This window comes from Phalaenopsis equestris, unplaced genomic scaffold (genome assembly GCF_001263595.1).
Source record: "Phalaenopsis equestris unplaced genomic scaffold, ASM126359v1 Scaffold000930, whole genome shotgun sequence".
NCBI lineage: Eukaryota > Viridiplantae > Streptophyta > Magnoliopsida > Asparagales > Orchidaceae > Phalaenopsis > Phalaenopsis equestris.
This window is the reverse complement of record NW_018165369.1, coordinates 116,234-138,830: the sequence shown is the minus strand read 5'-3', so window position 1 is coordinate 138,830 and position 22,597 is coordinate 116,234. Positions and strand designations below refer to the sequence as shown.

The 22,597-nt window shown below is 36.3% G+C and overlaps 1 protein-coding gene across 1 annotated transcript in view; it reads right to left on the bottom strand.

The window, feature by feature from the left end:
• LOC110032354 overlaps positions 1-20,749 on the bottom strand; it is a 35,161-nt gene extending 14,412 nt beyond the window's left edge. Inside the window, exons 1-9 of the mRNA XM_020735953.1 lie at positions 20,615-20,749; positions 20,439-20,532; positions 20,186-20,360; positions 19,798-19,903; positions 18,376-18,458; positions 16,321-16,347; positions 7,637-7,814; positions 6,983-7,094; positions 6,464-6,544 (exon numbers count right to left, since the gene is read on the bottom strand). Coding sequence (XP_020591612.1) covers positions 6,464-6,544; positions 6,983-7,094; positions 7,637-7,814; positions 16,321-16,347; positions 18,376-18,458; positions 19,798-19,903; positions 20,186-20,360; positions 20,439-20,532; positions 20,615-20,677 — 919 coding nt within the window. The 5' untranslated portion in view covers positions 20,678-20,749. The remainder of the gene's footprint in view (positions 1-6,463; positions 6,545-6,982; positions 7,095-7,636; positions 7,815-16,320; positions 16,348-18,375; positions 18,459-19,797; positions 19,904-20,185; positions 20,361-20,438; positions 20,533-20,614) is intronic.
• Between the last annotated feature and the right edge of the window lie 1,848 nt (positions 20,750-22,597).

Below are 22,597 nucleotides of genomic sequence, written 5' to 3'. Positions count from 1 at the left end.
AGGTAGTTCCAACCGCCGGATCTCCCTCTGCTGAAGAGTTGATCCCTGGATTCCAACCTCAAACCTTCTTGTTGCGAGACTGGAGCGCATTTAGAGTGACGTCCTTGAGAACCTTGTCGAGAGTATATCGCATGGGCAACCAACCATGGATTACTGCCACCCTTTCAATGGTGACCTCTCCCGGAAAGATTTTTCTCGAACCTCCGTAGGCCGGCTCTCCCTCTCACAGGCGACCCTTCTCTGAAAAGTTGTGTCGACGGATTCTCTATTTTCCCTCCCAGCCGCAGGACTTTCCTATTGTTCTTCCCGGTAGAACATTCCCGTTGTTCTTACCCAAAGGTCTTTCATGCAGGAAATAAAGCAGTTTTTTCTGTTGTTCTTACTCGCAGAAAACAACACAACTTTTTCCCTGAAGTTCAGCCACTTCTTGTCGTTTCCTATAGTTCTTCCACAAAATTCTTGCGTTGGTTCTTACAGTCTGTTCTGTCGCCGGCCCTATCCCTTGAAGTATTTTTCTCTTCCCTGCACAAGCGTCAGGGGGGAGCTGCGTTTCCAGGGGTTCTTTCTCCTGCAGCTTTCTCTGTCAGCAAAATTTCCTCGGTGTGATTTGTCATTTCTCTCTCTTATGGAGATCCTAATCAAAGAGCCGCCATCGATGTTCGAAGAATGGGACTTTATCTCTCCAGTGGCACTCCCAACCAAAGAGAAGTTATTTTTCCATACATGTCTCCGCGGCAAAAGTGGATACAGAGGGAGCTATTTTTTCATTTCCCCCCCCTGCAAGTTTCAACTGCTATTCCTTCCTACAGGAAATTGAGGTTGCAGCCGCCTCCGTGGCGTCTTTCATCATTTCACACGCATTGATTGTGCAAATGAAAGGAAGCTTATTATAGAGGAGTTCATCTTTGGCTTGCTTTCAAAATGACTAGAGGTTATTACAGAGGCGAGATTGAATGTGTCCTTAAATGGGATCCTAATAGCCGGTCTACATGTCCTCCGTCGGTTTTTTTCCCTGTTGCCAAAAAATCAATGCAAACCTTCCTCTGTTTTTACTTAGCTACCGGAACATTTTCCTGCAGTAGGCTTTCCTCCAGAGCGTTTTCTTGCATTAGGCCCTCCTCCGAAATCTTTAATGTCAGCCCTACTTCAGAGCTTTTCCCTGTAGCAGACATGCCTCCAAAGATTTTTTTTTTTCTGCAGATCATACCCTGCAGCTTTTTCTAGAGGTTGTATACTTCCCTATAAACTCCACTGCAGCATTACTTGTAAGAGCCTTCAGCTTACCTACAGACACTGTAGAAACTACACTAAAAGACAATCGTAGTCAAGGAAAAATTTTTTTCTTCCTGCGGGTTGTCTACTTCCTTGCAAACTCCCCTGCAATATTATTTGTGGGAGACTTTTGACTACCAACAGACATTGTAGGAACTGCAATCAAAGACAACAACAGTCAAGTAGAAGTCAGTTTTTCCTACAAGTTGTTGACTTCATTTTCAGTGAGACCTTAGTTTCTCACGCCCAGAACTCAAAATCTAGCCTTAGGAGTTCTTATTTACCATCCTAGCAGACTAGCAATGGAGCCCACCTCCTATAGAACTTCGAGCCACTTCTTAACTCATTTTTGTGCAGACCTCGCATGAGTAGTCCCAAGCACTCAACTCTTAGTTGCAAGGGCTAAAGACTAACATGTAGAGGGCCCAAAAATGAGTTCCCATAGGATCAGACAGCCTTAGGTAAACCTTTCGTGACTCAAACACTTGCGAAAACCACAATTTGACACATTTTTTACCGCACCGTCGGCGAATTTGTCCGGACGGCCCCGGATGACGAAACGGACCATTCCGAGACGTCGACTTTAGCTAGGAAGAACACTTATATCACTATGATTTCGCACGCGAACAATTAACACGAAAATTGATTGAAGTTTTTTTAGCAGGGCGCAGACCCGAGCTCAACCCAGGTTCAACTCGGGTTCGATTCGGGCCGGACAATTTTAAATTTCAAATTTTCAAATTTTAAATGAGCTATTTAATCTCATCTTAATTGAGAGTTACATATTTCAATAAAGCCGGTAATCAATAACACACGCATCGTTGCATAACGACAATTTGGAATTCTCGGATACAAATCACGAACAGGCTTTACTGCTCTAGATTCGACTCCCTCTTCCTCACGCTCGATCCCGCACCCCTCCTTCACAGACTGAAACCCTTGTCTTCGCTTGCCTCGCCTCTCAGCACTGAAATCCCACATGCCCCTTCCTCCACAGGACGAAGTCGCTCGCCTTTTCCTCGCTCGACATCGAAGCTCCCCTCGGCACCGAAACCTCGAGTCGCTCGCCCATAAACCTTCGTCCCTCTCTAGGCATCCTCCTTCGCCCCCGCTCCTCCTCTGCGACCCGACCTGCTCCTCTCCGATACTTCTTTTTGTTCGTTCGCCCTGCCTCCTCCTTCCTCATGCCGAAACTCTCCCAGCATTTGACTCCTTCCTTCTGCACTAGAGTCCCCCACTCGACTCCCGATCTCTCGCACCGAAGCCACAGATCCCGCCTCCTTTCTTCCTCGACTCCCTCCTCCTGTCCAGCTTGAAACCATCCCGCTCGTCTCCTCTGCACCGAAGCCCACCTGCTCGTCTCCCCTCTTCTGGACGCAAAAGAAGTAGCATTCGACTCTCCCGCTTCTGCTGCGTCTCTCCCTCACGACCAAAAACCCGCTCCTCCTCTGTTCAGAGTGCTCCTCTTCTGCGAACAAAAGCGCTCGCCTTCTTCCCCTTTCCCCGATCCCCCGCTCCTCCGCTCGATCCCTCTCGCTTCACTCCTGCTTACCTCCCTCGCTCGAGTGACTCCCTCTCCAGAAACCCTCATTCAACAAGACTCATCCTTATGTCGAAGCCAGTCTTCTCCTGCACTCTCGCTCGACATGACTCCTCCTCCTACCCGAAATTTTTGAGATTCGTCGGTACAGGTTTGATCTCCTCGCTTAAACTCTTTTTTTTTTTAGATAACTGTTGAATCTGTTGAAAGTTGGAAAGAAAGTGTTTAAGAAATTAATTAGTTCTGTTTATATATAGATTCAATTCGGTTTAAAGCTTCCTCTTGCATTCTTTCATCCCTAAGATTTGATCCCATGACGGCTGAGCTAAACTTATGTTGTAGACACTTCATAATTTATTTACCTGCTTACATTTGTTATGTTAGTGTTAGTAGCTCTCCCAATCATAAGTAGCTCTCCCAATCATATTGGAGATCTCCAAATAGTTTTTTTTTTTGCATTAAATCGTGTTAACCGAATTTATGTCTTAATTAGAAAGATGTAAGTATTAGTCTGATGCACAATTTTATTCATTTGGCAACTTGATCACTGCTTCAAGATGCTTTTATTAGTCGATCCTGAACAATTTAATCACTGTTTTGGAGGGTTTTGCGTTCCATTTAAATGTTGTTTGAGGTTGTCAATCACTATAGAGTGTTATGGGAAGCTTAAAAGTCACTGCATATGTGTTGTTTGAAGTTGTCAATCACTGTAGAGTATTGTAGGAGGCTCCTAGTTGCTGTCCGAAGCCATAGAAAGACGTAGAGTTGTTGTCTGGAGTTCCTAGCCGTTGTTCGGAGTCGTAGGAAGCCGTAGAGTTGCTGTCTGGAGTTCCTAGCTGCTGTCCGGAGTCGTAGGAAGATGTAGGATCACTACCTGAAACTCCTAGCAGCTGTCCGGAGTCGTAGAAATCCGTAGAGTTGTTGTTCGGTGTTCCTAGCCGCTGCCCGGAGTCGTAGGGACCCGTAGAGTTGCTGTCCGGAGTTCCTAGCCGCTGCCCGGAGTCGTAGGAAGCTGTAGGATCACTACTTGAAACTCCTAGCAGCTGCCCGGAGTTGTAGGAAGCCATAGAGTTGTTGTCCGGAGTTTCTAGTTGCTGCCCGGAGTCGTAGAGAGTCATAGAGTTGCTGTCCGGAGTTCCTAGCCGCTGCCCGGAGCCATAGGAGGTCATAGGATCACCCTACACGCTTGTTAGGTGTCGTCCGGAGTCGTAGGAGGTCGTAGGATCACCGTACACGCTTGTTAGCTGCTGCCCGCAGTTAGCTGCTGCCCGGAGCCGTAGAAGGTCATAGGATCACCCTACACGCTAAGTGTTGTCCAGAGTCGTAGGAGGTCGTAGGATCACCGTACACGCTTACTAGTTGCTGCTTGGAGCCTTAGGAGATTGTAGGATCACCGTACAAGCTTGCTAGTTGTTGTCTGGTGATGTAGGAAGTCTTAGGATCACCTGTTCTAAGTTTCTAGCTACTGTTACTACTTGTTCTGCTGCTTACTATTTTCTTTTTTCTATAATTTATTTAAATTCTCTGCAAATTATATTCTGTTTTGTGAGCTAAACACGCAGCAGGGATAGCAACACCAGATACTTCAGGTAAACAGGTATATTTTATTTATTGTTATTTTTTAAATTTTTGTTACTGCAATTTATTCTTGCTCTAACATATCATGCAAGCACTGATTGTGATTTCATGTTCAAAACAAAATAATTTTTAAAAATTAAACATTTTCAAAAAAAAACATAACACGTTCTTTTGAATTTACGGTAGCCCTCGGAGAAAGTAACTCACGGTTGCTAATGAGATCTCCCGAGTTTAAATGAGTTTCACAACTCATTTATACTAAATAAATTCAAAAGAAAATAGTGGTACCGGAACGAGGAAACCGTGGCATCCTAACCAGTGTCGCTCTAATCAACTTTAACCCCCCATAATGGCAGCAAAACCAAAACCTTGAAACACACCTGGTAAAACCTTTCGAACGTTAGACTTTAGGACTGCTACTTCGACGAGGAGTTTGAAGCAACTTAGTGAACAGTGCGACGAGGAGCTTGGAGAGGACTACAAGTGGAGGTGATCGTCATTCTACAACAACAAAACAAGTTTACACCAACTAAACTTTCCTAATCTAAATAACAACTCATAGGACTTCGAGGTAGCTCGCCCAGCGCGACATAAACCCTCACACCCTCTTTAGGCTCCTGTACAACCATGTTGTGCAGCAAAGTCCTAACTCGCCTTAGGTTCTGAGATTGTCGTGTGGCACGACATAAACCCTCCTATCTCTGCGGGTTATTTGCATAATCAAATATTATACAATTGTAAGTCTCAAATAATAAAATTGTCAGGATTAAACATCTAAATAACATCATCTCTAAAACTTAGTCACACATTAGGATAGTTTGGGAAGTCACTGAGGATTCTCCTCAGGATCTGTGACATCCCCTACCTTTTTCTCCCTTTGGACTCCTGAAAATAATTGTTCTTATTTGAGCCACTCCAATTTATTTTCCACGTCTTATCGTAAAAACCTAAACCTCGAATTCCTGAAGGCTAGAACCACTGATCATTATCGAGAGTTTTCTCAAATGACTCCTGTCATTTGGGATGTAATTAACTATAGGGGTATGCCTCTACAGGAAATTTGGAACTGTGGTAAAATAAATATTATTTAATCTTTGTATTAAATAGGGGAACTTATCGGTCACATATAAAAGGTTCGCAGACCAAACTAATGTCACAAATCTCTTAGTTTACAGTATTGAGTTTATCGCCAATGTATGCACTTATCTTTTAGGAAGGTGTAATACTAGCGACATCGGGCAGGATTATGCAAACTATTGGATAAATGAGATATATTTGGTCTCATTTTTCAAAAATTAAAACATACTACTTTCAAAATTCAAACTATATACCTCTAATATTTAAATTATATTTCCGAAAACCAATTTTCAAAATCAAAGTAAAAGTTCTACTTCCCTGCAAATTCCACTATAGCACTATATGTAGGAGTCTTCTACCTACCTACAGACACTGCAGGAAGTGCAGTCAAAGAAAACCACAATATGGGATGAAGACTTCATTTTCTACTTTGCAGGATCTTCTATGCCCATTGTTTGATATGTTCAAATCCAAATTGAACATGGTTTTTAAACATATTTCAACTTGAGGGGGAGTGTTAGAAGTTATAGTAGGAAATAATTTATTCCTGTTAGAAGTTATGAGGATTGGATTTATTTCCTAATATAAAATTTATTTCCTTTCTTATTTTAGACTTGTTTTCTTGGATTGGATTTATTTCCTTTCCTATTTTAAGTTTTTCTATTTCATGTTGTATCATTTGTCTCCAAATAATTAATATGAATTGATTAAGTTAAGATATTAAGTGTTATATCTTTATTTTTCTTTTATTTTATTTTATTGTCTTTTATTGTCTTTCCTATTTTAGGATTCAATAAGGGTTATTTATGCTTCCTTTTTATATCAATAAAAATATTTCACATTATTCTGAATTTCAACTCCTATCATATTAATAAAAATATTACGCATTATAATGAATTTCAACAGTACCATTGCAAATGCACACACATCCGATCATAATGAAAAGAGAAAGGTATAGACTTCAAACCACTATAATAAAATATTCAGCAGATATACCAAGCTGGAGATACATTGAATAAGGAATTCCAGTCATGGATCCAATCTGATCAACCTCCCAAGTTGCTGCTGGCTTCAAACCTGGAGGAAAGCATCTGTAAAGTGAAAACCTATCATAGCATATGATCTGTCCTTGTATATCAATTATATTTCCATGAATAAAAAATCAAAGCAGTTATGCTAAAATCATACCTTAGCAGTAAAAAACAAAAGATGGAACTTAAATTCGGTGATTCCTGGATATCTTTACTAAAACATATGAATTTGTACTTCAAATATCTTGGAAATGTATTTAAGTAGTTTAGATTTGAAGTGCAATATGTGGTAAAGTATCAACAAATATGCCAATAATAAGCTCCAGCGAAGCAATTACGCAAGTATCTATCAGGCCAGCCAGCTAAAACAAATTAACTAACAACTTAAGAAAAAAACATTTGTGCAATGCATTTTTGCATGTTTCTTTCAAATTCGACGATACATTAAGAAGGCTCTGTATTAATATTAGATCGGTTAGTATACCATGATTGCAGAAGTCAATACCAGGAACTAGACCCTCAACCCATACAGTCTCTCCAGCTTTTGAAGTGGAAGTTTCAGTACTATTTTCCTTGTCAAACAAAATACCACTGTCCTACGGTAAGAGAAAAATACCCGTCAAAAGAATAGCAATAACGCATATGGCACTAAAAAAAAATCAATAAATATCTGCAGGTTTTAAATCAAATATAAACAGATATATAACTCCAAACATCAAGCATAAATACTTAAATATATATATATACATATGGACATAATCGCACAAATGCACACACAGGCATGTTAAGCATACAGCAACAACAAAGCTAGGAAAAATAAAAGAGGCCTTTACATACATAGCACACGTCATTATATATTTACATATCTCAAACCTGAAATTTCATATTTACACACAAGGCACTTAAATCTTTAATATCACATAAAAATAGCATTATTATCACTTTGTAAAAGTGAAATATACATTTTCATGTATAGTTTAAAACACCAAAGTGCTATGTAAGTAAATATGAAAGTTTAGTGTGACATATGTGCTATGTATGTAAATATGAAAGTTTAGTGTGGCATTTGTGAATACATAGGAATTGTGTGCTACGTATCTAAATTTTCAAAAAAATTAATGTCAATAAAAGTAACGACCCTGTATCTTTCACCATTGGTATCAGCAGATGCTTCACCGGCCATATCAGTCTCGGGAGCAACACAATAGCTAGTATGCAAAACACGATTGTTGCTTTGATCTCCTGCTGGTTCAGGGAATACATAAGATCGAGGAAATGGAATATTCAGAGCTCGAGTCCAGAACATAGAAAATGCCCTGTTACAGTGTGCGTAAGGTTCTGTTAAATTGGAGCTTGTAAAAAAAATTATCACCACAAATATTAACAAGAGAAACCCACAAAAACTGCTAACCAAAGAAAGAACAATATAAAGGGATACAATGATGGAGCACTTCGGTGGAATACTAGTTTTAATTTTTAAATTCTAGACCTGAGATATGTTCTTCAATATGTTTTAAGATCAACCATAGTTAACTTCTCCATAAGGAAAAATTGCACAAACACCCTTCTATTTACAGCTTAATAGCAACTGCATAAACATTTTAAAAAGCCAGTATTCATATAGTTCCTCATTTTTTATGCCAAGGACAATGTAGGTTTTTATTCACGGCTACTGTTAAATTCACCATTAATCAATTTTTTTAGCAAGAAATGTAAATTTTTTAGCAGGAAATGTGGTTAAAAAGATTATTCAAAGAACTAAATTCAGTAAAAAAATTCCTAAAGTGTATTGTAATAACCAAGTTTCCATAAATGTTGCAAAAATCCTATCCAATCTTCCATCATGACAGGACTAAACACGTTAAGATAGACAAACATTTCATATAAAAAAAAAATTAAAAATCATAAGTCAAAAAAGACTAAAAATTTATATTCCAACCAACTCTCAAAACTACGGATATCCTCAATAAGACTTTACCCAGAATAAACTTTCACAAACTAATCAAAAAGTTAAGCATGATCGATACATAAAACACAGCATGAGGGCATCGAAATAGTCATGAATCTATGACCCACAAATTTCTATCTACAGCGTGATAATTCATGGAAAGCAGCTTTTTATCTAAGGCACTCTAGCTATCCATGATCAACAGCTTTTCATCTACAGCAATCGTGGACAACAGCTCTCTCTATAGTAATCATTGAACAGCAACATTCCAGCTTTGCATCAATTATCAATATTTTCCTACGGATACATCACTTCGCCCTTCTATCTCTTTCTTCTAGCTAAGTTAGACAACCCTTATTCCACCTGTAATCAATGCATTTCTCATCCTATATTTGTCATTCTAGCTTGCCAGTAACCAAATTCTAATGGGCGGGTCCCTAAACAAAGAGTTGCTAGCAAACTTAGCCCATGTTCCTTTATTTTTACTAGTTCAATGTTTATGATTCGTATATATAGTATTCACTTTTTCTTATGATTTGAAAATCTCCCAATAACAAAGTTGATCAGTATTAATTCAAGCTTTAACCATCTTAAGCAGTCATGTAACCTCATAAACAAGACCTAGCACAACTTCCCACATATCTCAAATGTAAGAAAGTACATGAACAGTAAAATTCTGATAAATTCATTTCAATTACATTCAACATATTCTATTTACACAAAGAATAAAGCGCTAGTTTATTGTCATAGTCTAGCTAGACCATGGCTCTTCAATGCTTGGTCAGGCTTGTTGTCAAACAAAATTTAAAGAGTCGCTCTTAGCATTCTAATATTGCCCTACAAAACCCTACAGATTGTGCACACTTATTGTCGGCAAATGCCACCTATTCTTTCCTGGGAATTGCTGAGGTTCCTGCCCATTCAATAGCTCACCTTGTTCAGGTGAGTCAAGCACATGTTGGTGAGGACAAGATATTTTAATGTTGAGCTACTCAAGTACTCCATCTGTTCAATAGCCGCCAATATTACCTCCACGCTCTCCACCCACTCCTAATTAGAAATTTGACACACTGAGGCTACATGGCTAAGAGGTCAATCAACCCAGGAACATCATCTTCCCATATCTACTACGATCTCCTACAACATGCCATTAAGTGTGGTCAACACTTCACAACCACTAACACAACTCGAAGACCTCCTAATAGCATTTTCTTGTGCTACCGCATCTCACTCCATCTTAGCTTCATCCAGAGTTGTGATTGAACCAATACACTTCATGAACAACTCGAAGTTGACTCAATTAATAGATCATGATAGTTCAAATTAGTAAATAAATAATTTTAAACATTTCTTTAAAACTCAAAGGTTTAATGAACCAAATGTGAATATAGCTTAAGTTGCTTATCAATGTTCACCAACAAGCTTGTTTTTTGTTCAACAACCAAAATGTTAAATGCTCTGACTTATTTGATATATTATTTAAATAAATTTAATTAACAAAGTAAATTTTGAGAATTGAGAAGGATAATATTTTTTAGCAGCAAAAAATGTATAAATACATGATACAAGGGGTATAGAAAAGAAAAGATATAGTACCCAAATCATTCCTAATAACACCCAAAAGAAAAAAGAAAAGGCATAAACTAGAAAATACATATATAGAAACAATAGAAAAGGCAACAAAATGAACATAAATAACTTCTAACACTCCGCATCAAATTGAAGCATGGATGTCAATCACGTTCAACTTGGATTTAAAGTCGTCAAACAACGGCCGAGGAAGATTCTTTGTGAAAATATATGCGAGTTGACTACTTGATAGGACAAATGGAGCACAAATCTCCCCGGAATCAAGCTTTTTCTAAATGAAGTGCAGTCAATCACTACATGCTGGTGTGATCATGCTAGAACGGATTATGAGCAATGTTAATTGCGGCTTTATTATCACAGAACTGTTGTAGGGGAGCAGAGACCGGCATACGTAATTCGCTGAGCAAGATGTGTAACCAGAGCGCTTCACAGATTACCAAGGACATAGAATGAAACTCAGCTTCTGCGTTGATTCAAAAAACCAAAAACTGTTTTTTGTTTTTCTGAGCGACAAGGTTTTCCCACACAAATGAACAATACCACAAGGTAGATCACCGATCATGGACGGACCCAGCCCAATCAGCATCAGTATAAACTACAATAGAACGAGAGATGTGGCGCAAGAATAACAAACTTGAGCCTGGTATGTCTTTTAAGTAGTGGAGAATCAGGTGAATAGCTGTGAGATGGTGCTCACAGGGTTCATGCATGAACTGACTTACAATACCTACCCGTGACAAATATCAAGACGCATATGAGAAAGATAGATGAGTTTCCCTAACTAGTAGTGTGTCTTGTTCACAGAAGCAACATTGGGAACATCAGCCAATTTCTCATTGAGGACCATTGGAACAGCCACTGGTTTGCAAAATAGAATGTTGGTCTCTGTCATTAGGTCCATCATATATTTGAGTTGGGAAAGGCAAATGCCCTGAGAGGACCGGAAAACTTTCATGCCTTAGAAGTATCGGAGAGACCCCAAGTCCTACATTTCAAATGATGCGGCGAGGATGCTTTTAAGAGATTTCAAAGCCGATAGATCATTATCTTTGAACACAATATATTCAACATAGACGATAGGGATGGCAATTTGGCCACTAAAGGAATGTCAAAAGAATTGAGTATGGACTGATTGGGTCTGAGAGAACCTATGGCCCACTACCAACTACGTGAACTTGCTGAATCAAGCCCGAAGAGATTGCTTCAGTCAGTAGAAGGACTTCCACAGTATAAACAGTTGTCTCTGGGAAGCAGTAGAGTCAAAGTCTGGAGGTAGATATATATATACCTCCTTTGTGAGAACGTCGTTAAGGAAGACATTCTTGACATACAGTTGGAGTTAGGGCCAATCCACAACAAGGGATAACAGAACCCGAATATTGTTTAGTTTAGCAATTAGAGCAAATGTTTCCTCATTAGTCAACTCCATAGGTTTGTGAGTAGCCTTTGGCGACCAACCGTGCTTTATTGTGTTCATAGATTCCATCTGAGTTAAATTTGATGTTGAAGATCCGCCGACAACCAACTGCTTTGTTTTCCCAAGGAAAATCAACGTCTCACGTATGATTTTGTCGAAGGGCGTTCATCTCATCCACTACTGTAGCCTTACACGAAGGGTCTACCAATGCTACCTCAATAGTAAATTGAAGTTGATCCATCAAGGAAATGGCAAATGTTTTGTAGGTCAGCAATAAGCTGCGGAATAAGACATATTTTGCTATGGAATAAAGAGACCGGGTCTGATTGTGTACCTCAATGGTAGAACTTACCTCCTCAACCAAAGCAGGAGTAATCTCCACAAGTGAAGTGCTTAGGAAGTCGTCGACCGGGGTGGATTCGAAGTACTGCAAAGAGACAGTGTGCTTAAGAGGAGTGGTGGGACAAGTCTCAACTGAGGGTTTGATGTGCCGAGTATAAACACGAAGAGTGGGTGGAGGAGATGTTGGTCGAGTAAATGGTAGATCGATGGTAGATCCAATGGGACAGATGATTCAACGGGAACAATGACTAGAGAAGGTGGCATATCCAACGAAGTTGGGAAAGGAGTTGTCCAAAAAATCTAGCTCCCACTCACTTGAGGCAGTGTTGTGGAAGTAGAAAACATTTTCAAAAAAAGGAAACATCGACACTCACATAGAATTTATTTATGATGGAATCGGGGCACTTATATCCCCTTTGAGTGGCAGAATATATGAGGAAGATACACTTGATTGAAAGAGGATCAAGTGTCCCATGAGTTGGGGCAGTGTTCCGAACAAATGGCATGCACCAAATATTTTGAGATTTAAAGGGGAGAAAAACCGATTGGTAGAAAAATAGGACCTCAAGATTGCTTTCAAGGTCCGGAATTTATTAATTTTTGTGAAGACTCAATTTATGAGATATCTGGCGGTAAGTACAGCAACATGCCAAAATTATTTCAGGACATTAGATTGAAACATAATGAAATTGGTAACTTCGAGAAGGTGTTGTTTTTTTCGCTCGACTAACCCATTTTGTTGAGGAGTATCCATACAGGAGCTGCGATGGATGACACCCTTACTTATTAAGAAATCCCCTAATATAGAATTAAAAAATTCACAGTCATTGTCAGCCCGAAGGACTTGAATCGATGCTTTGAATTGGGTCAAAATGAAACAATGAAAATTTTTGCAGGTGGCAGCAGCTTAAGATTTATCTTTTAAGAAAAAGACTCACGTTATTCGAATGTGATAATCAATCAAGGTGAGGAACCACCGCAAGTCAACATGAATTAGTGGAAAATGAGTGGAAGAAATGTAAGAGTGATGGATATGGTACTCAGTGATGATTAGCTAACTAGCAAATCTCGCATTTAAAACTAGATAAATTACTATTAGTAAACATCAAAGGGTATAATGTTTTAAATATTGAAAACTATAATGACCCAAACGACTGTTTAAAAGCATAATAGGACATTCGTCAATATTGTTTTTCTCTTGAAAAAAGTAGAGTACGGCTACCCGCTTAGCAGTTCCAATCATCCTCCTCGAACGACGATCCTGAAAGATACAAACATTAGGAGAAAAATGAGTATCATCAATATCATACGTCAACTTACTAATTGACAATAGGTTACACTTTTATGAAGGTACATGTACCATAGATTCTAGAATCAGGTCTGATGTTAAAACAACAAACTCTTTACCCGCAACGAAACTACCAGAGCCGTTAGCAATTTAAACAGCATCTCTCCTAGAGCGCGGAGAATATGACGAGAAGGCTTGAGAACATTCGGTTTATATGGTCTGTGGCACCTGAATCAATAATCCACGAACTAGAGGAAGCAAAAATAGTGAGTGACATCGGAAAGTTCCCTTGATGAACATGGGAGGTCGAAGGGCCAGAGGAGAACTGACTAGCTTTAAGAAGTTTGATCAAGTGCTTCATATGGCTCTTAATGGAGTCTAGTGACTTTGGGATGTTCTGAGTGGAAGTCGGTTGTACCGTTGTGGCTTCTAAGATCGAGGTCAATCCTCCAGTGGACTCAAGTACACTATTAGAAGAGGCTCGGTGGTATAGGAGTCTTCCATGATTCTGACTAAGCCAAAGATAAGGTTGGGATGCCGACACATAGAAGGATTCCGACTGCAGGAGGAAGGGCAAGCGATGGGAAATTTTGCAAGGAAGGACCAAGCTACAGGCGGCGCCGTTGTCGATCAGGTCGGAGATGTAGGAAATCAGTTGAACCTTCATGGAAACAAAGGTTTCTGCCATAACAAAACTGCAGAAACCAAGGCTGTATTTTGTGGATGACCAGCAGGATGTAGCATTGGATTTCAGGCAAATCGATTGAGAAGTTTTGCGGGGAAGAATAGCAAAAAAATTGTTGCTTCCTGTGACTAGGAAGAGCAGCGGAAAACCTACAGGAAACAACTACAAGACAAAGGGAAACCCTGCAGGAAATTGGCGAAGACAAAAATAAATTGCAGGATATCTTGCAGGGAGAGCCGGCGGCTGCTAGGGAGATGTACCGACGACACTTATGCTGATGTCCTTGGCTCTGATACCATGTAGATTTCGAGAATTAAGTAGCAAAATGGGTATAAATACATTATACAAGGGATATAAAAAAAGAAAGATATAATACCCAAATCATTCCTAATATCACCCAAACGATAAAAAGGAAAGACATAAACTAGAAAATACATATATAAAGAAATAACATGAAAGGCAACAAAATACATTGGAATTGCTTCTAATAAACAATAACTTATTTAATTATAAATTTAATAGCAATATTTTATAATTTAATATCAATATGCATATAAATTTAATGCAATTTTTTCTTATTTTTTTATTCCAATGAATTAGTTTTATTTATTTATCTTAATTAGTACTAATATATGTTAGTTGATTGTAAAAAAAGCTTACTTACGACTTATATATTATTTTATTTACATGGTATAAATTAGTCAGATGGTAATTTAAAATTTATTCATTTTTTTTACTTATTTAGATTTTTAAAATTATTTATTAATAACTTTATATAAAAAAGTCAAGTATCATTCAAATTTTTAGCTTATTTCCTAGCTTTATATAAAAAATTAAGCGAAAATTGAATTTTTAACTTTATATGAAAAATCAAGTACTCATCCAAATTATTAACTTACAAACCAAGTACAAATCAAGTATAATGATTAAAATATTTAATCAAGTCAAATATGAACATATATGTGAAAGCTCGGCTCAAACTTGAACTAAACATGAACTTATGATTCGACCAAGCCAAGTCCAATCCATGACATACTCGACTCAACTTGTTGCCTCATTCTTACAAATTGCAAAGTTTGCCACCACAAGACACCCACCCATCAAGCTATCTTGAAAAGTTACATTGTCAAGTGATAGCTACAAATACGTAGAGTTCGGTCCTATTTAGTATCTTCTTGTGACCATAAGCATATTTTATAACATTTGGCATCATTAGGGATTTTGGGATCTTTAGAGATTGTTTACTGCAAATTGTAACCCTTCTTTACTTCATTGTAGAAATATTTCCTCTATCCACCATATAAGGCATATGTTCATTGACAAAATCAGTTAAAATCGAGTGTATTATATACTAATTTTGTTTCCCTTTTAGTGATTCTTTGCTTCAAAATAAAAAATAGCTTAGCTTGACAACTCTCATTTTTGAACTTCAAATGCATGGTAGATTTTTCAGAAAAATCTCATGTTCACAAGGACCTACATGAATTTCAAAAATTTGTACACTTAATATGCAATAGGCCCTAAATATAAGGATGACGATGAAATTGAATAGATGGATATGGTAGTTCTACATGCATTATTAACAGTGTTTATAACAGTAGTCGTTCCTAAGAACATAAACACCCCAAAGATGGTAGGACCACCAAGCTAATCTTATAATACTATGAACTCGGTTGCATTAAGTCACAAATTTAGGAATATAAAAGGAATATAAATGCAACTTATCCTTTAAAAAAAAACTTTCTGCATATGAATTTCGTTAAAAAAAGAAATGAAATTGTCAAGTTAAAACTAAAACAATGGCACTCTTTTGTTCCCAAAATACTAATAAATTATTCTCAAAATTGGATGCAAAATGATAAGATCCCACTACAATGTACATACAATATATAAATAAACTGTGCGAGAACTATTCGGCTAGATATAAGAAGAGCTTGGATGTTAACAATATCACATAAACAATCTCAAAGGATTTGGATGTAAACAGAAAATCATCTAAAATAAAATAATGATTTCCGAAAAATACCAGCCTACAAAAAATTTAAATTTATATATTAGTAAGTTCAAATAGCTCAAATAACACAAAAAAGGCCTACCAGAAGTAAACGTATATACAATATTTATACATCATATATATACAATATTTATACATCATATGATCCATAAACATTGATAAAGAATAGTAAACTAACAATTGTGCATTGAAAGCTATAGGCATATTAATCACACACGTGATAAAATATTACCTCACCATTAGCTAACTTCGCTTGGATTGATTGATGAAATCAACAGTTCATTAAATAAAACTGCCCAAGGTATGCGATTCATACAAAAAAAAAACAAAAACAAAAAAAGCTAAATCCATTATTTTATCATTCTTTTTTCCAAAAGATATATAAATTTGGATTCAGCTTCCCCGTTTGCAATTAAAAAACTATCTTCTCGAAAATAAAATGAAAAGAGATCAACTAGTTTAAAAAATTGCGTATGGTACAGAATATAATGAATCAAAATCGCTAGGCACAACTTATATGACTTCAAAAGATACATACCAAAGGAAATCCTCAAACTGCACCTCCCTTAAACTGGTCATGGCACCAAGAAATCAATTTTCAGCTCCGGAAAAAAAAAATAAAAATTTAATGTTAAAAAGATGTTAAAAATTAAATAAATAACTCTGACATGAAAAAGTCTTAAGAATCACATTCATCTAACAGTATAGATCAAACTACAACATAAACTTTAACTAGGAAAATGTTGCAAACATTTTTTTGGTAGCACTACACAGAATACAAACATAAGTGTGATAAAGCATAATCATATGTACAAAAATAACATCACATAATCAACAAGGTACACAAAAGCAGTTGAATCATGGTAACAATAAGAGCGGCTTTAACTTTTTTTCTTTCAAAATTTCAGAAAGTAGCTTGGCTAATACAGAACCAATTGAAAAACATAAAGTAAAATGAATTTGAAAAAACGTAAAATGAATTTGAAAAAAAAAAAATCTCCAAAAATGGGTGGGTGGTATTACATAGAAAAACTTGAAGCATTATAATCCTTCTCTTCCTCATTCTGGGTAGCAAAACTACCTACAATGGTACATGTGATATTCACTTGACCAGCAAGAATGTACGATAAGGGAATAATTTGGGAGATAATAAAAATTAGTGAATCTTTCTATTATAAATCAGCCTTGAGTTAACTTTTCAATCAGAAGCAATAAACCCCTATTTATATAAAAAAAGGGTACAGTTTAAAAATCAAATCACATTTAATGCTTAAAACTAGATATGCCTTCCAAATCCAATCGACTAATTTAAAATAAATGTTATCCAAAAAATAAAACATAATAAAAATGAAATAATTCCTAAAACAATCCAAATAACTAAATACTCAACAAATAGAATAGATTTATCTGTTATGAATGTCTTGTAATGCATCAACTCGACCCTTCTCCTAAAGAGGCATGCAAAAGCCATTTTCTAGAAGTTTGGGATAAATTGCGGTAGCAAGTGATGGAACAATTTCATGAAAATCTCATATATCACCAATATGTGTTGTCTCAATATGGGGAGTAGAACTAGAGGATTTGATTTTGAACATTAACATAAATTAATCATCTTGTTTGACCAATATAATTAAATAAAATCTCATGGCCGCATCAGTTGTTTCTATGGTAATACAGACCACCTATATTTTTAGAGATTAACCAAGCAATAATTTTTTAGCCTATGAAACAATATGTACAATTGAAGAAGAGTCCTGCAAAAATATAAAATTACATAAGTTACTTGATCTTATAACAAAAATAGCATAAGAGATTTTGCTCTGAGCAATAAGCTTGGTCAAAATCTCAAATTCAGGCTTAGCAATAATCTCAAACACGACTACAAAATTAGCGTCAGCAAGATGTCTGATTTTAGATGATTGTCCATCATGTTCGAACTCATTTGCATAATGGTATGAACATAATAAAAATCCTTATAGACCTACTCAAATCAAGGATCATGCTTTTAGACTAGTGGAAGAGATACAGGAGCCTGCACTCCTAGACTTACACAAGTTTGTAAACATATAGTTCAATAAACTACCAAATTACGTGATTTTACATCATGTTAACATGACATTTTACGGATGGGACAGTCAGGTCAAAAAGCTTATAAATGATCTGTAAATAAGATAATAAAATAAAAATAGATGAAACTTTATAACCCTGATTGATCAAAACCCAATTCACGATATGTATAAGAAGACTGACTAGAATAGGACGATTAGGTACAATCATATACATCAACATTTACTTTTGGAATATGATTTATTAAATAAAATCCTGCGGGCTACAGTAATAGACATTGTTTTCTAAAGTGTCAACTTCATAATTCCAACATTACTCGAGCTCCCAGTCTTCAAGAAGTACTTAGTGGTACCTTAACACAACATGCATATAACATGGAAATAGACACTGTGAAGATCATAAAGAAGAAGAAAAACATGGAACTAAAATAAAAAGATAGTGAAGTTAAAATAGACACTGTAGAAGATAAAAAATACAATATTAAACCATAAAAAAGGGAAACAATTTAGGAGAAGAAACAGAGCACTTCTCAAACCTCTCATCACCACATAAAAGCTCATCCACCAAGACTTTTACTTTATCATCATACAGAGCTTGAAGATTCTTCCTCTAAATCAGAAAGATAGTGTCAAAGTAGTCACTAAAAAAGCCAAAATTTAATATAAATAAATTCAGACCATCATTGGTGCAGCTTTAACAATGTTTGCTCTCAATTTCACATAAGATCCTGATAGAAAAAGGAGTGACTGAATTGCAAGTCAAAACAAGCATGAATTATGGCATACTCTTTTCAGTTTTAACGAACATTGAAGTTTAAGATGTCAGTAAGGCTTAAATTTTCATGTGATATGATAACTAAAAAAGGTCAAACTTAGATTTAGGCGGTTTGAGCACAAACAAATGAAGAAAAGTGATGCAATAACAACATAAATATAATTAATTTGAAGATATAATGATTCAAAATGTATACACTAAAACTAAAATTTTGTTAGAAGTTGAAAAATAAAGTTATACAAAATACGGTGCACACCTCATATGACACTTGAAGAAATTAAAAAAAAAAAGTTGAGGATTCTTAGATCCAATGCAAAATAAATATGAAAAAAGAGAGTGAAAAATGATGATGACAATTAGTAAATTTATCCATGGTCTTCCAACAAGCCTTGCCATACAATTTGATACATGATGTCTTAAGATCTAAAGTTTGCTAATATGGATCTACAATGAGATGGACAAAATCAAACATATATACTCAAATTTACATATCATAAGTTCTTAATTTGGACAATAAATTATTACTTGAGGAAAAAAAACATAAATATGAGAAATATTCATGAAGATGAAATTTAATAAGCATAAAAATTCATAAACACAAACATATTACTATTGTTTATTATTATTGAGTTGTACAACCACTATAGTTTCCTACATCCCCAAGTAAATATTGAATTCAACATAGTTAAAAATTACTTCATTAGTTTAGTCTTGATCAATGAATTTTTTTATTCATTTAATAAAAACAATCAGGCTGACTCATTTCGCCAAAATTATGTAAATATTCACTCTGACTGGATTCAGCTGTATATCAACAAGTCACCAAAAATACTTGAGTATCCACCACAAATAAAACTTGTGCATGGAAAAAAATGTAAGGTTTCATGCTAATTCATCCAGAAAATTACAATATAAGTTTACACCACATATAAAAACTTGTATATAGTTTGACCCAAATTTGAATTTTTTATTTCGACAAAGGAAAGCAAATACCCCTAAGCATACCATCAACCTGATTTGTCTATTGCATGTACTTTGAACCATATTATAACTGTAAAATAGATTTATAATCATATTATAACTGTATTTCCACATTCTATAAGATTATATTTGACTCTAAATTTATTGTTGGCGAATTACAACCATTGAAATGTATCTAATACATCTTATTTACCTGCAAAACACTTGCTTTGTGTAATGTCGTCCCCTTTAATTCGGCAAGTTCATCCTCTGTAAACCAGAGTGGACTCCCGAAAGTAGTCGGAAGCATATCAAAATACCTAGCACAAATCCCACAATTTAGGCTTTACATATGTAAATACACAAAAATTGGGTGGTATGTATGCAAATGTCCCTCTACATTAACAAACTCGAACAAACAAGTTTAAAAGCAAGTTTCAGAACAAGTAAGAAACAGTCTGAATAACTGAATTCTTAAGAGACCCGATTAAAATAAATATTATTTTCGCTTCATCAACGCGGATCAAATTAAAGCTTCAAAAAGGACTTAAAACGATAACTGTAAAGGATAATTGTATTGAAAGGTGCGAAAGGGTGTGTACGGCTTCCACAGAGAGTTCGGCCGTAAGCGCTCGACCGTAAGGAAGAGAATCATAAGGAACCGGTCATCCACGTCGCCCTCCTCAAGCATCGCCCTGCATCTAGGGCCGACGGAAGGATCTTGGAGGACGCGCATAGGAGTGATGGAGAGATCGAGAGGAACAACCATGGCAACTCCTACGAAATCGGGGAATGTAATGAGAAATCGGATGCGAAGCATGGTAAATGTTGGGATGCGGAGTACTGAAGCGCTACCATCTTCGGAGGGGGAGCAGGAGGTGAAGACTCCGAATCCTTTTTCAGGGCCGCAGCTCTTGATGGTGCAACACCGGAGTTCGACACCATTAACCTGGGTTTCCATTAGAGTCTAGGACTTAAGATGTGGAGAGATGGAGAGGAAGAAAGAAAGTGAGTGAGACAGGCAGTAAAACCTGCAGCCATTGAAGGAAGAGCTGTAGTTTAGCTTCATTCTCTCGGTCTCGGTCGGCGGCCATGCTTCCCCGTTCGTCGGGTTTTCTTCAGGGATAGAGAGGGCTGCAGTTCATTTTATGATTTTATTATTTTGATTTTAAAAATATGAGTATTTGCACGAGCCACATTATTCATGTGTATCCCCATATCTATCATCTAAAGATTAATTTTTATATTTATAACACTTTTTATATGGCATTAAAAATATCACTGCTATTAACTTTTAAATTTAAAATAAAACTTTTAAACATAGATAAAGTTATAGATGCAAACCTAAAAATTCAGATGATCTTTTATCAATCTATGTTAGCAGTCTGTCACTTCGGTATGAGGTGGGACACAAATTGTTCTCAATTTTCTTCCTCTCTAATTCAAATATTTCTTTCATTTGTTTTTCATATAATTCTTGTAATCGACATTTTATTAGTTCAGGATTTTTACGAGGTTATTTTCTTTTAATTTTATCGTGAATTTCTTTTATATTAAATTTTTTATCTTTTGTTGTTTTAATATTTGAAGTATTTGATTTAATTATATTAGTACTTTGAACTAATTTATCATTGATGATGATCGTTGACCATCATTTGATAAAAAATGTTCCAAATAAACATTTATTGTTGATATTATATTGTCCATGAGACAGGTTACAGGTAAATATCCAAGGAATTTGTGTCTGATAAAAGAATAATAATTCACACGTACCTTCTTCTAGGAATTCATTTTTTTATTTTATTTAGCTAAGCTGGGATTCAACCCGGGCATGGTAAATATTAGAGATTGTCTATGAGAGAATTTTGTTTGTTTCTCCAAATTTATCCCACCAAGAGAAAAATGAATTTGGTATTTCTTTATTAAGGAATACCAAGTGTCTTTATGCTTTGGATTTAGGATTCCAAAAGCTTGATTCATGGCTTGAACAATAGGCCCGTAAATTAAACAAAACTATTCTTTTTTTATGAGTTATACGATTAACAACTTCTAATTGTTTGAAAAGGGGTTAAGCCTCATTCTTTATGATATAATATGTGATTTATTGTCGCTTTGTTGTAAGCAATAGATTTATTAGGTTCATTAAAATTGCGTTGAATTTCTACACAGTTTAATAAAGTTAATATTGTTTCATAGGAATCTCTTTCAATACCAGAGTCGTGTGGATAGGCGATTGAGCAAAGATATCTTTTATGGATTTTCCAGAGATCAATTATTTGGTAATCTTCAAATTTTATTTCGAGAGTTTTCTCTTAGTAAAATGTTTTGTACAAATTTGACTATTTCTTGAATTTTGGTTTGATTGCTATCTTGGCTTGATCAATCAATCACTATTGGTTTAACCATCATCCTAACACGATCAACCAATCACTTTTGGTTCAATCGACATCCTGGCTGGATCGACCATTAATTTTTAGTTGGATTGTCATCCCGACTCAATCGACCAAACATTTTTTGGTTTGATCGTCGTTTTGGCTTGATCAACCAATCACTCTTGCTTTGATCGATCGTTCTGACCCAATCAACCAATCACTTCGATCTAATCGACCGCCAAGCTTGATCAATCGATCACTTAATTTGATCAACCTACCTAACTCGATTGACTGATCACATAGGTATGATTGGCAACCCTAACTCGATCGACCTATCACATGAGTTCTATTGGTAGCCCTAGTTCAATCTACCAATCCTTAGGTCCGATCAGTCGTCCAGGCCCGATCGATTGTCCCGACCCGATCAACCGATCGCTTTGGTCTAGTTGGCCAACTTTGCTTGATTGATGCATGCATGTATACATTTGTGCATCTTTGCATAATACTGGTAGTGGTGCTTTCTTATTGCATGTCTCTTCATGTGTGTGAAAATTCTTTTTTTAAATATGAGTATTTGCACGAGCCACATTATTCATGTGTATCCCCATATCTATCATCTAAAGATTAATTTTTATATTTATA